General features: G+C 40.9%; 1 protein-coding gene across 1 annotated transcript in view; it reads right to left on the minus strand.

The window, feature by feature from the left end:
* DCBLD1 (discoidin, CUB and LCCL domain containing 1) overlaps nt 1-17,013 on the minus strand; it is a 71,195-nt gene that overhangs the window by 44,479 nt on the left and 9,703 nt on the right. Inside the window, exon 2 of the mRNA XM_006839974.1 lies at nt 12,778-12,990. Coding sequence (XP_006840037.1) covers nt 12,778-12,990 — 213 coding nt within the window. The remainder of the gene's footprint in view (nt 1-12,777; nt 12,991-17,013) is intronic.

Raw genomic sequence — 17,013 nt, forward strand, 5'->3', positions numbered from 1 at the left:
CTGGGTCTCCCTTTGTAGTCATAAATTCCTATCAGACTAGACACAACAGAAAGTCAGTTCATCAACTAGGCAAAAAAAATGTGGAAAATATTTGGGAAAAAAATCTATCAGTGACACCAAATGGAACAGCATCAGACATGAAACCAAGACCCAGGAGCTAATGGCCTGAGTCTTTGGCAAAAGGAATAAGGAGCCAGGACCCACAGAAGCTGCCTTCTTGGAGCAGAATAGGCCAGCTCCTCTCAACAAGCACAGCCCCTGTTAGCCGCTACTGTTCCACTAGCAGCTGAGAAGGAAACTATCTTTCCATGTGTGAATAAAAGAAAATTGCCCTGCCAGGAAGAATGAACTGTCTGCCCTGTGCCAAGCCTCTCTTAGTTCTCTGGCAACCTGACAATCCAGACAGCAATTTACCACTCTGCTTTGGGATGTCTGCCTAAGACTTCTTGGGCATTACAAAGTCATCAATAGCTTGGTTAGAAACTGTTTCAAGTCAAGAACTACAAAAACAAACATTCAATAAGGGATCATTTCATAACTGGAAAAAAAAAAACCCCACCAAAAACTGTTTCATGTCATTTCAGGTAGGTATATGGTTTCGGTTTTAAAACTGATGAAACTAAGCTATCATTCTAGGTGCAAAAGGATTGTGTTTCCTAAAACGGTAAGTATGGTGTTAAAAAGAAGAAATCTTGCACCCCTCATAGTCATTCCTGTAGTGGTGAAAAAAGAGACCAATTGAAAAACAAACCACAAACTAACTCCTGAGAAATCTGTCATAAGATAATACAACCAAATAAAGAAACAAACAAACATGAACAATCTCCACTGTGCTTAAGGAGCCCCTGCTGAAGCAAAAACATAATTTCTTCTAAGAAGTTAATTTCCCCAATACGAACAGAAAATAAAAACTTGTCCTGGGGGTGTTGGGGCAGAGCCAGCCACACCACCCACTGTCTGTCAGCTGCCAGGGAAGTGGAGTCCAGTCTGGGCCCAGATCCCGGCCCAGAAGTAAGCTGATAAACAATCTCTGGAAATGCTGACGCTACAGATGCCATTAGACTCGTGTCCCTTTTCCAGATGGTTTTTCAATTCAGTCAAATGGAAGAGTTTGTCCTTGCTTGCTAATTGCAATAGGATCATTGTACAAAATTACAGAATTTTTCAGGGCCATTTTCTTTGAAAAGGAAGGAAATTAGCATAAAAAAGGGGATATTCCTGGGCTATGCTATTAAAACCAGGGTCACATAAGAATGTAAGTGTTATCCCTGGAGAGTTCTGGTCTCTGGTTCCCAGACAAAACTCAGTGACAGATGATAAATGAACCAGGCACATTCTTAGACAAAGGTGTGGTTTTCTGCGGGGCCAGGAGATCCAGGCCAAGAAGTGCCTCAGCACTACTTTACTACCCACCTAGTCTATTATCTTTCCCCACAAAAGATGGTAACTACTGAAAGTGAATCTAGGTGAGACTCCAGGGAAGGATTTTGGAGGGAAGGAGGAGAAGTTCAATAGCTTTTTCTACTTTAGTGATGTGAATGAAATGTCTACTGTGGAACATTCTGGCTGATGAAACCTTTCTGAGCTTAAAATCATTTCTAAATTCACTCTAGCATCTACTCTATTTGAATCACGGTGAGTAGAAGTGGCTGGTGTTTTTCCAAAGAACATTGCCAGGTCTTTTTTCCAAGGATTCTTTGGACGGACCCAAACATAGAATTTTTTGGTTAAAAGTCAAGCTGTGAACCTTTATACCACTCAGGGACTCCTAGACATAAAAGGGAAGGCAAAACAAACAAACAAAACCACAAACACACAATCTACTCAAGGATTCCTACCAAAGGACCCCTGATTACCAAGGGGAATATATTTCTGGGGTAGCTTGAGACCCAAAGCAGCTCTCACAAGCTAGAAAGTTCTTCAAATGCCATCTTAATCTTTAAAATGTACAAGACATAAACCATCTGTAAAACAGAGCCTGCCAATCTGTGCTTTCCCCACTTTGGGACTAAAAAAATTTTTTTAATCCACAGACAAAGGCATAGTGAATAGTTCTTACTGCAGTATGCCAGATACATATCAATCTAAAATATCACAGAAATATGTTCTAACTAGGAGTCAAAACAGTATTATTTCCTACCTTTAGCATTCCTCTTAGCGTATCAACAGTTGGCTTCACTGTGATGTACTTGTATATTGCTGACAATGGTTAAAAAAAATACATTGGGGTGGGGGTAGAGATGGAAGTACAGGAAACATAAATAACAATTTTTGAACTTCCTGGATTTTCTATAGTATACATACATCATGTGGCAAAACTAAACTAATTTGATTGACTACAACTAGGTTTCTGTAGTTATCTATGAGCCTACAAAGCCTGGCCAACACCAAGTTCCTGCGAAGACTTCTTGGGAAGATTTTCAGGGGTCCCCAGAACAACCCCAAATTCCACCCATTGAACGACGGTCAACTTTCAGTTGAAACCCAAGACTCAGTCAGTCTCCTTGAAATGTCAGTGTTACAGCAGTTTTAGATTCGAGAGTGTCACAGCAGCCCTGGGCCTGAGGATGTCGCAGCAGCCCTGGGCCTGAGGATGTCACAGCAGCCCTGGGCCTGAGGATGTCGCAGCAACTCTTGATCGGTAGTTGAAGAAACCGAGGCCACTAGGAGAGGTGAAATAGAGTTTCAGATTTTATTAAACTGGCTGACTCAGAGATTCTGAGAGCCAAATATAAGGGAAGTGCAGACTTATATGGGGTCAGAATCGGGGAGGGGTAAGGTTGCAGACCTGTTTGAAAACAAGAAGGAAACCAGAGGATTGGTTCCGCTCAGTAACCTGATTAACATTCTAGTTTGACTCCTAGGCAGAAAAGATTGGTCCCACTCTGTAACCTGATTAACATTTTAGCTTGTCTCCTTGGTGGAGAGGGCAGCGAATGTTTTTACCTTTTGCTGTTCATCAGAAACCCAAAATGACAGTCTTTCTAGAGCCTCTTGCAAGTAGTGGTGGCACAAACAGAACTCTGAGTTAATTTAAATTAAGTCAGGGAATCTAGGGGGCCTTTTGGAAAGAGTTACTAGACAGCAAAGACTTTATGTTGAGGACAGAGGTTTCTTAGGCTCTCTCTCTACTGTATTCTCAACACCTGGTCCAGTGCCTAGGGCATACACAGACAGTAGGCGCTCAGTAAGTGTTCACTGAGTAGATTCTCAGTGGTGACTACTTCTAAGAACTGTAGCCCCATGTTGTTGTTGCTGCTGTTAGGTGTCCTTGAGTCATTTGCAATTCATACTGACCTATAGAGCGAACACTGTCCAGTGCTGTACCACCCTCAGACTTGTTACACTCTTTGAGGGTCTTCCTCTTCTTCACTGACTCTGCACTTTATCAAGAATAATGTCCTTCTCTGGAGTCCTGGTGTGGCACTGTAGGATAAGCACTAGACCACAAGGTCATAGGAACCACAATGCCAATGGTTCTAACTCACCAGCCGCTCCTCAGAAACCCTATGTAGGGTCACTGTGAGTCGGAAACAACTTGATGGCACCAACACTAGGGACTGGTCACTTCTGATGATATGTCCAAAGAATAAGAGACCAAGTCTGGCCAACCTGACTTCTAAGGAGCATTCTGACTGTACTTCTTTCAAAACAGATTTGTTTGTTCTTCTGGCAGTCCATGATATTTTCAATATTTTTCTCTAACGGTATTTTTAATATTCTTCTCCAACACTATAACTCAAATGCATCAATCCTTCTGAGGTCTTCCTTATTCACTGTTCAACTTTCACATGCATATGAGGCAATTGTAAATATCAAGGCTTGGGTCACACACACCTTAGTACCTTAGTCCTCAAACTGATAATCTGTTCTTGAACGCTTTACAGAAGTCTTGTGCAGATTTGCCTAGTGCACTATGTTGCTTAATTTCTTTATTTAAAATTTTTGTATTCCTTTATTGAAGTAAGATTCCTGGTCAGTTGTGAGGATTTGTGTTTTCTTTACATTGAGATGAAGCCCAAAGTGAAGATTATGGCCTTGATCAGTATTTTAAGTCCTCTTCTTTTCCAGCAAGCAAAGCTGTATCATGTGCATACTGCAGGTTGTTAATGAGTCTTCCTCCAAGCCTGATGCCACATTATTCTTTATATAATTCATCTTTTAGGATTATTTGCTTAGCATACAGACTGAATGAGTATGGTGAAAGGATACAATTCTGGTGCATACCTTTCCTGATTTTAAACTACTGGATATCTCTTTGTTTTGTTTGAATGGCTTCCTCTTGGTCTATGTACAGGTTCTTCATGAGCATAGCACAATCAGGTGTTCTGGAATACCCATTTTTCGAAATGTTATCCATAGCTTGTCATGATCCACATAGTGGAAAGTTGCCGCATAGTCAATAAAGCACAGGTAAATATCTTTCTGGTGTTCTTTGCTTTCAGCCAAGACCCATCTGACTTCAGTGATGATATCCCTAGTTCCATGTCCTCTTCTGCATCCGGCTGGACTTTTGGTCAGTTCCCTGTTAATGTATGCTTGTAGACCTATCTTTAGTAAAATTTTAGTTGCATGTAATATTGTTTGAGGATTTCCACATTCCATTGGGTCACCTCTTTGGAATGGGCACAAGTATGGATCTCTTCCAATTAGTTGGCCAGATAGCTGTCTTCCAAATTTCTTGGCATAGATGAGTGAGTGCCTCCAGTATTGCATCAGTTTGTTGAAAGATTTCAATTTATATTCCATCAATTCCTGGAGCCTTGTTTATCGACAATGCCTTCAGTGCAGCTTGGACTTCTTCCTTCAGTACCATTGGTTCTGGATCATATGCTGCCTCTTTAAATGGTTGAATATCAACCATCTCTTTTCGGTACAGTGACTCTGTATATTCCTTCCATTTTCTTTTGATGCTTTCAGCAACATCCAGTATTTTGGTCAAAGAATCCTTCAATATTGAAAGTCAAGGCTCGAATGTTTTCTTTAACTCTTTCAGTTTGAAAAATGTTGAGCAAGTTCTTTCTTCTCTTTTGATTGTCTAACTTCAGGTCTTTGCACATTTCATTATAATACCTGACTTTATCTTCTCAAGCTGCCCCTTTGACATTTTCTGTTGAGGTCTTTTATGTTCTTATGGTTTACTACCAAGGGATCCCTAAACCCATTTTGAGTCTTGACATAAATTCAGCCTCATTAAGTTCTGGCTGACCACTAACCAGCAATGTAAAAAGTTTTGCCCTTAGGCAGAGTGTATTTGAATGTGGACTAAGGACACTCCCATAGCCAGCCAAGGAGCAGTCTATCCCTCAGATATTTGCCTGGGTGTGTCTGTAATGGAAGCTGGAAAATCAAGGTTGTATGGTTATGAGTTATACCCAGACCACTGTGATCAGAGGACCCCAGAACCAATCCTGTAAACTTTCCTAATCTGCAATAGTATATAGGTCCCAATCATGATTCCTTTCCCATTTTAATAGTCTGGCCTGAGACTTCTTGCTACTATCGTTAAGTGCTAATGAGTTGGTTCAGGCTCATAGCAATCCTGTATAAGGTTTCCAAGGAGCAGTTGGCGACTTTGAACTGTTGACCTTGTGGTTCAAACCAACCTTGCAGTCCAGTGCTTATTCTACAGGACTCCTAGGCCTGAGACTATGTCGAATTAATCTACCACTAACTATGGTTTTCTGTGGGTTAATAGGCCAGACTGCAAAGCCATTTGAACTACAAGGTTGGTGGTTCAAGCTCAACAGTTGCTCCTTGGAAACCCTATACAAGGTCTCTATGGGTTGGAATCAACTCGATGGCACTTAACAACAATAACAATCCTGGTTTTATGATACATTTCTTATGCCATCTTCTACAAATATGCATGTGGCAGTAAATTCTCTGGACTCCATGATGGCCTCATACTGATGGTGTCCCTCATCTGGGCATTTATCTTTATCTTGTTTAAGGCTCCATAAAATATATCTTATTTGGGGATCTTTTCTCCCCTGCAACAGAACCTAACCAGAGGATGAGCAGAAGTTACAGGAGGGCTGAAGGGTTTTTAAAGTTGAGAGAAATCATCTTCCGTATGAATTCAGTCTCTACAATATAACAAATAAAACAATGCTACAGATTTCATTATTCTAACTTTGGTTTTAAATAGCTGAATCAGCACCCACGTTCCCCAAAAAGCTCAAAATATTTTAGTATTTTAAAAAACTAATCTCTTTATTATTTTATATTATGAATATAAAAGGGGAATACTGAGAATCAGTACAAAAGTACCAATCTTAACTGTACCATGCAAAAATTGTAAAGAAATTCTAGTCAAATATATTCCTGGTTTGAATCTTCACATTCTAAATTTAAGAATAAATTTTTTCAATCAAAGAATGATTTTTGGCTTCCTTAACCTAGTTTCTATTATTTGATATGGTCAAATATAAGATGAACCCATTTTCCAAAACTGCCCTCTGAAAAGATGTCACCTTCTATTTGAGTTCTTTCAAAGACTCATATTACACTGACTTCTTTGAACAACAAAGAAATGTTTGGAGAAGACAGCTTGAAATAACCAAAGTCAATGTCAGTTTTTCAAGGTAAAAGAGTCCAACTGACAAGAGCAGAACAAAGGGAAACAAAGAAATGTGATGCAGATTTAGTTCTTACTCCTGGGGTTATATGAGCTCACAATTTCAAATGGGGGAAATGGTCGTAAACAATCCTTTTAAAGATCACTCTTAAATGACAGTGTTATGTTTGCCAAAAATGCATTACCTGAATTTAATCATGAGGAAGCATCAAAGCAACCCAAGTAGACAGGCTCTCCACAAAATAACTACCGGTTATCTAAACTGTGCTAAAGACAAAAAGACTGAAGAACTGAGGAGCCCAGATGCAAGGAGATTGAGGTGTCATGAAAATTAAACGCTGCATGATCCTGAATTGGATCCTAGACTGTAAAAGGGATTGTGTTGTTTTGAAAGGAATCTCAGTTCCTTTGGTCTCTTAATGAAAACCCAGAATTCCCTGAATGATAGTGAAAACAACCTCTACTAAGTAAAGCATGCTATTTCTGAAGGATTTTCTTTTTCTTTTTTTGGTCAAGATAATAACATACATGACCTTGTCTAAAAGTCCTTTAATTCTTATCTTAAAAAATGTTACCAGTTTGAAAGCGAAATTTGAGGTTTAAAAAGTGTCTTAAAAACTTCATATTTTTCTATATAAAACTTTTTTTTCAAAAGTAAAACTGATGTGCTTTATCAACTTTGCTCCTTTCTTGCCTGTTTCAAGGATATTTTGTAAGGGTTAGGTTAATTGTGCTACAGACATATAAATGCATTATTCTAACTGATGCTTAAATCTGAACCATCAGCCATAATTATAATACATGACAAACAGAAGAATAAGTTTCATTTTGTATCAGTCCTTTCTACACCAATGAGATCAAGTGCATATTTTGCCTGATTACTGTGAAAGCTGGTGTGGGTGGTCACAGTTGTAAACAAGTACATTTTGTTACCAAGAATGTGGATTATAAAAGTGCTTCAAGTATATGAACCAAACATTTAAAACCAAATTGACAGGAGGGGGAGGTAAACCATTAAAAAACAATCTGCAGAATGAGTAAAACTACAATTTCAGCATATTCGCAATGGCTAATGTAATCACATTCCAAGTACGTCCACTCTTGGCCGAGTTTACTAACACTAATGCCAGAAAACATTATTCTTTTTCAAAACAACTCCAAATCCCAAGTTCCGATATTTTGAGTATTGAAATCCCTTGGCAATGGATTTTAGCAATCAGTTGGCTAGTGAAAGCAATCCAGCTAGGTAAACTAAAACTATACTCAGCTGTTTCAGCCACACAGGTAATCATTAGAGTTGCCATCTACAGCAATGACAGGAGAGATTCCAGAACACAATTCCCTCCCTGCTGTACTTCCAGGCATTCCGTGGCCTGCCCAGGTGAGGCAGCTGTGGGTCTCTGGGACCCTGTAGTGACACTTGGGTTCCCTTTCTCCTGCCATAGAAAAGCTTGTGGCCACACTCACTGCCAAGGTGTCCCCTCCCCCCACTTTTCCAGGGAGCTGTACAACAGGAACACCCCCTCCCTAAATCCTGGCCAGTGGAAAACCAAGCACTTTTGCCTCCTCCTCCTCCTCAGGAATACACAATTTTTCCGCAAGCTACTTGGTGCCCAAAGTTAATAAAGAGAGCTTCAGCTCCAAGAGGTTTTACTAATCAAAATATTATTGCTGAACAATAGATTGTTGTTGCTAAGTCAGTCGGACACATAGCAACTCTGTATAGGGTTTCCGAGGAGTGGCTGATGAGTGTGAACCACTGATCTTGTAGTTCAAACAACTTTGCAATCCAGCCTATTAACCCTAGAACTCAGAACAACAGATTGGCCAAGAGACAATTTCAACTAAGTTAAAATACAGGTCTGGCTTGGTCAAAGGAAATCTTTATAGTAGCCACAAAAAAGAAGAGATTCTGAGCATTGTTAAATATTTTCTCAAGAACACACCTGGCCAAAAATACTGCGCACTTCTTGTGTTTTTGACAAAATAGCTATAGAATGTAATAATGGGCTACTAGCTGTATTTATTCTCTGTGTGGTAGAAATGAGACAGGCTGGCAGTGGAAACAGATATCTTGGTACCACAAAGACAGAGATGTAAATGTTCTCTTCAGCCTTTAACTAACTGAGTGATCTTGCATAGTCTACTTTCACTGTGCTTCAGTTTCCCCACGGAAACAACAGTATTAATAACATTTATCTTGTAAGGTGGATACAAGGATTCAGATAATATATGCAAGGACCAATAATATGCCTGGCATACAACAGGAACTGAACATGGTTTTTTGCTTTGTTGTTAATACTGTTTTATAATAAGCAGATATTCTCTTTATCACAAACATAACTTTATATAGGAAAAAAGTAAAGAGAAAGTTAACTCACTAGGTTGTATAGCTACAAATCGGGCTGCTAACCTCAGGGTCAGAAGTTCGAAACTACCTGCTGTTCCGTGAGAGAAAGATGAGGTTTTCTGCTCATGTAAAGATTTACAGCCTCAGAAACCCTATACAGGGTCGCTATGAGTCGACATTGACTCCATGGCACATTATCACCATCACTCATTTCCTAAAGAACTGCCTAAGTCTTAAAAATTCAAGATTCCAGAGCTGTGTAGGTGAATGTCCTCAGGGAGACCATGATCACCACATACCCTCCCTCAAAGCATGCATCAGTTAATTCCTTTTCCTCTTTTTTGTGTAGTTTCTGAATATGCATCAAAGTTGACTGGTATCCTCCCACTGGGGTTTGCTCCCTTTTCCAAGTACTCTCACCTCAGCCTCTGACCTGAGAGACCCCCGCCCCCGCTCCCCATGGCAGCAGTAAGTAGAATGCATTGCTCACTTCAGGAAAAGGTAGCTATTTCCCACAGAGACCAGTGAAAACAGTGGGAAAGCCATTTCTAGCCCAGCATCACTTGCCCTCAAATTTTACAGTTGACCTCTGATACCCAACCACCTCTTCCTAATCTCAACTAAATTTCCATGTTAATAAGGACTTTCCTGAAAGACCTCCATAAAGTACAAAGGTGATTATTAAAGGTAATCCCTGGATTTTTAATTTTTCCCATTTGAAGTAAACTAAAGTTATCAAAGTTCCAACCAATTATATGTAAAAACAAGCATCTGTCAGAGTAATTCAAACATTAGAGCCCTTAAAGAGTCACCACCCACCACCCCTGCCCCACTGGATAAATGTCAACCTCTGAATAGTCTCATGGTTAGTGTGGACTTTCAGATTGTAGCAGGATGCACCACGGAGGACAACACAATGCTGGGCTAGAGGGAAAGACTGTCATGAAACTGTCTGTATAAATGTTTTTTCATCTATGTATTTGCCACCATTTAAAAAAAGAAATTGCCTGCAGAATTTTATTTAAGATGTACATCATATGTAAATCTCTATGCAATCAATAAGCTTTTAATAAAATCTCTAATCTCAAGAGACCTGTATATAGGGTTTATTCTTTGTTTTCAAATTGTGTTTCCTTATACATATTTAAAACATTGCTGTTGTTAAGTGGCATCAAGTTGACTCTGACTCCTAGTGACCCTGTATGGGGTTCCCGAGGAGCAGATAGTGGGTCTGAACTGCTAACCTTGTGGTTCGCAGTGCAGTGCTGATCCTACAGTGCCACATCAGGAGACCATTTAAAAATGGTTGGTGGTGGTGGTTATGAGCCATGGAGATGATCCTGACTCATAGTGACCCTGTAAAGGGTTTCGAAGGCCGTAAATCTTTACGGGAGCAGAAAGCCTCATCTTTCTCCCATGGAACAGCTGGTAGTTTCAAACTGCTGACCTTGAGGTTAGCAGCCTGACTTGTAACCACTGTGCTACCAGAGCTCCTTTCACCATTTAACCATGTTGTTGTTGTGTGCCGTTGAGTCGGTTCCGACCCATAGCGACCCTGAACAGGGTTTCCGAGGCTGTAAATCTTTACGGGAGCAGAAAGCCTCATCTTTCTCCTGTGGAACAGCTGGTAGTTTCGAACTGCTGACCTTACGATTCACAGCCTGATTCGTAACCACTACGTTATTTTGGGCTCTAACCTGGTATAATGCTGCATAACGTGCTGGACTGCAAAGCTGGTCTGAACTGCAAGGTCGGTGGTTCAAGCTCACCATTCGCTACTCGGAAACTCTATACAGGGTCGCTATGAGTTGGAATCGACTCGACAGAACTTAACAACAACAAACTGCTACTCACCCATTACGATTGTCCACTGTCATTCAATAAATCCAGACTCATGGCAACCCTGTAGGACAAAGAAGAACTGCTCCCTAGAGCTTCCAAAGCTGTAAATCTTTATAGGTGCAGACAGCCTCATCTTTCTCTCTCTCAAGGCGACTGGTGGGCTTGAACTGCAAACCTTGCTTTAGTCTGCCCCAAAGCACAGAATGCTAAATCTCAGAAGGTTGATTTGGAATCTGTCTTTGCACTTATGTTCCCTTACCTAGAAAACTCTGTAACCGCAGACATTCTTGCACACCTATTACTTTCCTTCCTTTGGGTCTCTACTCAAATGTTCCTTTACTGGAGAAACCTTCTTGATCTTCCCATCAAAAGGAGCTCAAACACACTCATAAACAGGCTAACAATCCCCTTAACCTGCCTTCTTTTTCTCATTCTTTCTTTCCACTTTCATATTATGTTGTTGCTAAGAGCAGTTCAGTTGGCTCTGTTTCATAGCAACCCTGTATAGGGTTTCTGAGGAGTGGCTGATGGGATTGAACTGTCAACCTAGTGGTCCAGTACTTATTCTACAGCACCACACCAAGACTCCTTCATATTATGTTGTTGTTGTTAAGTGATGTCAAGTAGGTTCCGAGTCATAGCAACCCTATATGGGGTTTCCAAAAAGCGGCTGGTGGGTTTGAACTGCTGACCTTATGGCTGAAATTGACCTTGTGGTCCAAACATTATCCTATAGCGCCACACCAGAACTCCCCTTCATATGATAGATGCATTTATTTAATTATTCATTCTCTACCCATCTCCCACTCACTAGAATGTAAAGCCCATAAAGAAAGAAACTTTTTTTCATTGCTATATTCCGCTCTAAAGGAGCTCTGGTAGTGTAGTGGTTACAAGTTGGGCTAATATCCTCATGGTCAGCAGTTCGAAACTACCAGTGGTTCCACAGGTGAAAGATGAGGCTTTCTGCTCCCATAAAGATTTACAGCTTCAGAAAACCTATGCAGGGTCGCTATGAGTGTACACTGACTCCACGGCACACCACCACCACAACCATATTCCAGTTCTTAGAGTCTCAGTATGGAAAAGCAGTGGACTGCTAGCCAATAGATTAGTGGTTCAAACCCACTAACCACTCCTTGAAAACCCCATATTGAGTGGCTATGAGTCAGAACTGACTAGACGGGCCTTAACAACAACAATCCCAGTTCTTCAGAGTTGTTGTTGTTAAGTGTCATCAAATCAGTTCAGACTTAACAATCCTGTATAGGTTTTCCAAGGAACATTGCTGGGAATGTTAATAACACCAGCGTTGTTATTAGCAGTCCAGTGCTTACCACACAGTGCCATGCCAGTACTCCTCCTTCAGAGTTGTTGTTAAGTGCCATTGAGTTGGTTCCAACCCACAGTGACGCTGTACACGGTTTCCAAGGAGCAGCTGATGAACTTGAACTGCTGGCCTTGCAGCTCAAACCAACTTTGCAGTCTAGCACATCAATCAACAATACTATACCAGTTGTTGTTCAGTGCCATTGAGTCGGTTCCAACCCACAGCGACCCTATATAAGGTTTCCGAGGGGCCGCTGGTAAGCTTGAACCACCAACCTTGCAGTTCAAATGGCTTTGCAGTCTGGTGCATTAACCCACAGCGCCACACCAGGACTCCCCGTATTAGGGTACAATTCAGTAAATATATGTCAAGCAAATGAAAGAATGAGCTGTAAATACTTTTGCCAAATGTCACTCATCTCCTATTCTCTTCCCAGTTAAGATTTTAAAATCATACACATATTCTGACACACACACAAGACTAACAATTACATAGGTATTATTTGTTGTTTTGGTTTATAAAACAAACGTTCCATCCATCTTAACTACCCTGAAAGTTTATACACAGTAAACTTCTCTTCTAACATGTCCAGGATATAACGGGAATTAACACATCACTTAACTCCTCCCCAAATCCTCAATTCAGGCTCACAGAAATCTAGCTCTCTTTTCTTACCATACTGGTCAGAAGGGCTGGTGAAAAGAAGAAAGTCAGCAGCACAGGTCTGGGATTCGATATCCACATCTCCCAACCTCAAAATCAGTCTCTTCCCCTTTGGTACTGTAATAGTCTTTTCACAAACAGTGTGATTGGGGTAAGTCCCTGGATAATTCTTAGATGTCATTGTGCCACTGTCTTGGTAGGTCACTATATGTCCACAACCATCACCTGTTAAAGAAAAAAGAATGAAAGAAATAAGTGAACTTAATTCTTACTGAGGACTGAGAGTCTAGCACAATGCCTAAGTAAGGTATTTTGTTCCTTCATTGGACAAAGGGAAAAGCTAAAGAATGACGACTGAATTATTAAATAGTAGCTATGGTTTCAGGTTATTACACCTTGTTTCCTAGTTTGATTCTTTGAACATTAATGATCATAACATTTCCTATATTAGCATGGAAAGCCCTTAGCAAACACATTATTTAATCATATTACCATTTCTAATCACCTATCCATCCATCCATCCATCCTTCTAAACCTGCACAGCAGACCCTTGACATTCACAGATTTGCCATTTTTGGTTTTGTCTCTTATCAAACTACTCAAAAGTCAATGTCATGTCATAATTTACCATGCTGTGGTTAATGCACTGGACTGCAAAGTTGGTTTGAACAGCAAGGTCGGTGGTTCAAGCTCACTAGCTGCTCCTCGGAAACCCCATACAGGGTCACTATGGGTCAGAATTTACTCAATGGCACTTAACAACAACACAAAATATTATTACTCACTCCAAAAGGTTGCTGTCCTGATTAAATAACGTATGCAAAATGCATCTGAAAAAAATCTGAAATTTATGTTGAGAGGTCTTGTATAGAAGCAAATCATTTAACTGAGCCTCACAACAACTCAACACTTATATCTCAGGTAATGACAGTCATAGAAACGACGCTTCTGATAGACTCAGGATGTCCCATTAGAGAATATCAAAGGTCTACTGTAGGTTGTTGTTATTGTTGTTAAGTGTCGTCAAGTCGGTTCCGACCCATAGTGAGCCTGTGTGGGGTTTCCAAGGAGCGACTGGTGAGCTTGAATCACTGACCTTGTAGTTCAAACGGCTTTGCAGTCTGGCGCATTAACCCACAGCGCCACACCAGGACTCCTCATATACCAGACATGGTGCTAACTGTCGGACACATAACAGCAGCACTCACAGGAGATTAGGAGGCACCAAACATTGAAATACCTGTCACACCAGTGCTGTATGCTGCAGTCAGGATGAACAAAGTGCTGAGGGAACTCAGAAGAAGCCACAAACAAGAAAATAAATTTCCATAAATTATCAGTAATTCCTCAAAAACAGTAAACTATCAGATTTTTCTGAATAGAGAATTTTATCAACTTGTCAACAAACTGCTCAGATTAAAGTGACCAGGTTAACAAATATTGATGGCATGCACAACTAGGTGTGTCGCAGGGTGAATGACTGTAATATGCCTATAGTTAGTATCACTGCACATCAACAAAACAAGAATTCATGGTCTCCACTGGAAGGGCAGAATACAGAAATCTACTGGGGAAGGAAACTGAAGTTCCCTTCAAATCTAAGCCTGAAGTCCCAACTTGGACATGCATGCATATTGGGAATCTAAGCAAAGCAGTTCTCTCCCACCTCCCTTTGCAGACTTGTGGGGCTATCCAATAAGCACTAGACTGCTAACCTCAGGGTTAGTGGTTCAAACCCATCAGCCACTTCTCGGAAACCCTATACAGGGTGTCTCTATGAGCCAGAACTGACTCCAGGGCACTTAATAACAAGTCTCTTCCCTGAAGACAGTGGTGGCTCTGTGGTGGAATTGATCTATTAGTGGAAATTTGTGCGTTACTATGCTATGTGGAGCCAGGTTTCAGCGACATCTCCATACTAAGTCAGACTAGAAAGAAAGGCCTGGTAGATGATCAGCTTCTGAAAATCAGTCAATGAAAAGCCGATGGATCACTACAGTCTGATCTCACTGAGCATGGGGTTTCCACAACTTGGGGCTGACAACAGCTAATAATCTCTTCCCAGACTGGAGAGAGATTCACTAGGAGACTTCCATTCTTCTACTTCCTTCTAATGGAGCCCAGGCTGATCTCTATCTGTACCCCTGCACCCTCCTAGCCCCAAATATGCTGTTTAACTCCAGAATTTACCAACATCTCAGCCACCAAGGATCATGGAAAGGATCTGCCCTATTATTTTAAAACTCCCACAAGATGCCTGGCAGCACTGCATACCAGGGAGAAAATGTTACATAGATAAAACTATTATGAGCCCTTGAGGTACAGGCAGAAGTAGTTGTGGAATTTATATGGTAGGCAATATTGCTAAATGTCCTTCAGTCGATTCCAACCCATAGTGACCTTATATAGGGTTTCCGAGGAGTGGCTGGTGAGTTCAAACCGCCGACCCTGCGGTTCAAACTGACCTTGTAGCCCAGTGCATTCTCGCACAGAGCCACACCGGGATTCCTGGTAGGCAATAGGAACCCATGTAATTTTTTTAGTAGGGAGTTAATGAAGGTGATATTTTAAATGGATGATTCACCTGGTTGTATAACAATGAAGGATTAGGGGTTGGGAACAGGGGAGCAGTGTGAGGGCTGGAAAGGGGGTAACTGGAATGGGACAAAAGGGAAAGAAATATATGGGGGAATTCAAAAGGTAAATTAACAAATGCAAAAGGTATGAAGAGGAGGATACCTCTGAAATTCTGAGTCTAAAAATTATTAGAAAACTGGCAGTTTAGAGGAACGAAAGTCAAAGAGCAAGTTTGGGGGCAGAGGTTGTAATTTGGCTGCTGAGTTTGAGGTGACACCTAAATTCCTTGGGTTTTCTAGAAGTCAATATGGAATTACTGAGAATTAAATTAAACTTACACTAGAGAGGGTCACCATTTTTCTGGCTAGTGCAAATGGTTAACACACTTTGCTGGCAACCATGTCAATCTCTGAAAAGCCTACAGAACACAGTTTGAGTCTGGTATACATGGGCTACTATGATTTGTCTTATACTATAGAGGGAAATACCGAATCCTGGTATGTGCCATAGGATAAGCACTCAACCATAAGATCAGTTTGAACCACAAAGTTGGTGGTTCAAAGGCACCAGCCACTCTTTAGAAATCCTATACTCGGTTGCTATGAGTCAGAATGGACACAATGGCACTTAACAACAACAGAGGGAAACACATGGTGCACAGGGTCTTACTTTAAAAATGGAATGATTTGTCTGCCTTTAGAGGAAAGTAACTCTGGTGGTACAGTGATTAAGTGTTCAACTGCTAACCGAAAGGTCAGCGGTTCAAACCCACCCACCAGCAACTCCATAGCGAGAAAGACATGGTAATCTGCTTCTGCAAAGATTAAATCCCAAACCATCAGGGATTGTTCCAAAAAAAACATGTGTCATCTTGGCTGGGTCATGATTCCCAATGGCTTGACACCTATGTGATGACTCCTTACGATATGATCTGATAAATCCATAAAAGGGATTAAGGGTGGGAGGCAATATTTTTAATCTCATCATAACTCTGATCCTATATGTAAGGAAGTTCCCAGGAGTGTGACCAATATCTTTTATTATCTTACAAGAGATAAAAGAAGAGAGAAGTGAAAAGAGAAGGAGGGACCTATGACTGCCAAGAACGAAGAACCAGGAGTGGGGTGCGTCCTTTGGACATCAGGTCTCTGCATTGCGAAGGTCCTAGATCCAGGGGAAGATTGATGCCAAGATGCAATGAGATCTCCAAGGATTACTGGGCCTACAGATGCTGAACGGAGACAGCACTGTGAATTTGCACTTCTAGCCTCCAAAACTCTGAGAGAAGAAATTTCTGTTTGTTAAAGCCACCACCTGTGATATTTCTGTTACAGCATCACTAAATAATTAAGACACAGACCCACTGCAATCGAGGTGATTCCTACTTTTCACAACCCTATAGGATAGAGTAGAACTGCTTCACAGGGTTTCCCAGGTTGCAATCTTTGAGGGAAGCAGGCTGCCACATCTTTCTTCCACATAGCAGTGGGTTGGAATCGCCAACTTTTTACTTAGCAGCCGAACACCGGAATCACTGGAGCCACAAGACTACTGGAAACCCTCTGAGGCAGGTCTATTCTGTTCTATACCATTACTAGGAGTTGGAATCACCTCCATGGCAATGGGTTCTGGTGTTTCAAAGGCTTTACCAAAAAAAAAAAAAAAAAAAAA

This window comes from Chrysochloris asiatica, unplaced genomic scaffold, assembly GCF_000296735.1.
Source record: "Chrysochloris asiatica unplaced genomic scaffold, ChrAsi1.0 scaffold00027, whole genome shotgun sequence".
Classification (NCBI taxonomy): domain Eukaryota; kingdom Metazoa; phylum Chordata; class Mammalia; order Afrosoricida; family Chrysochloridae; genus Chrysochloris; species Chrysochloris asiatica.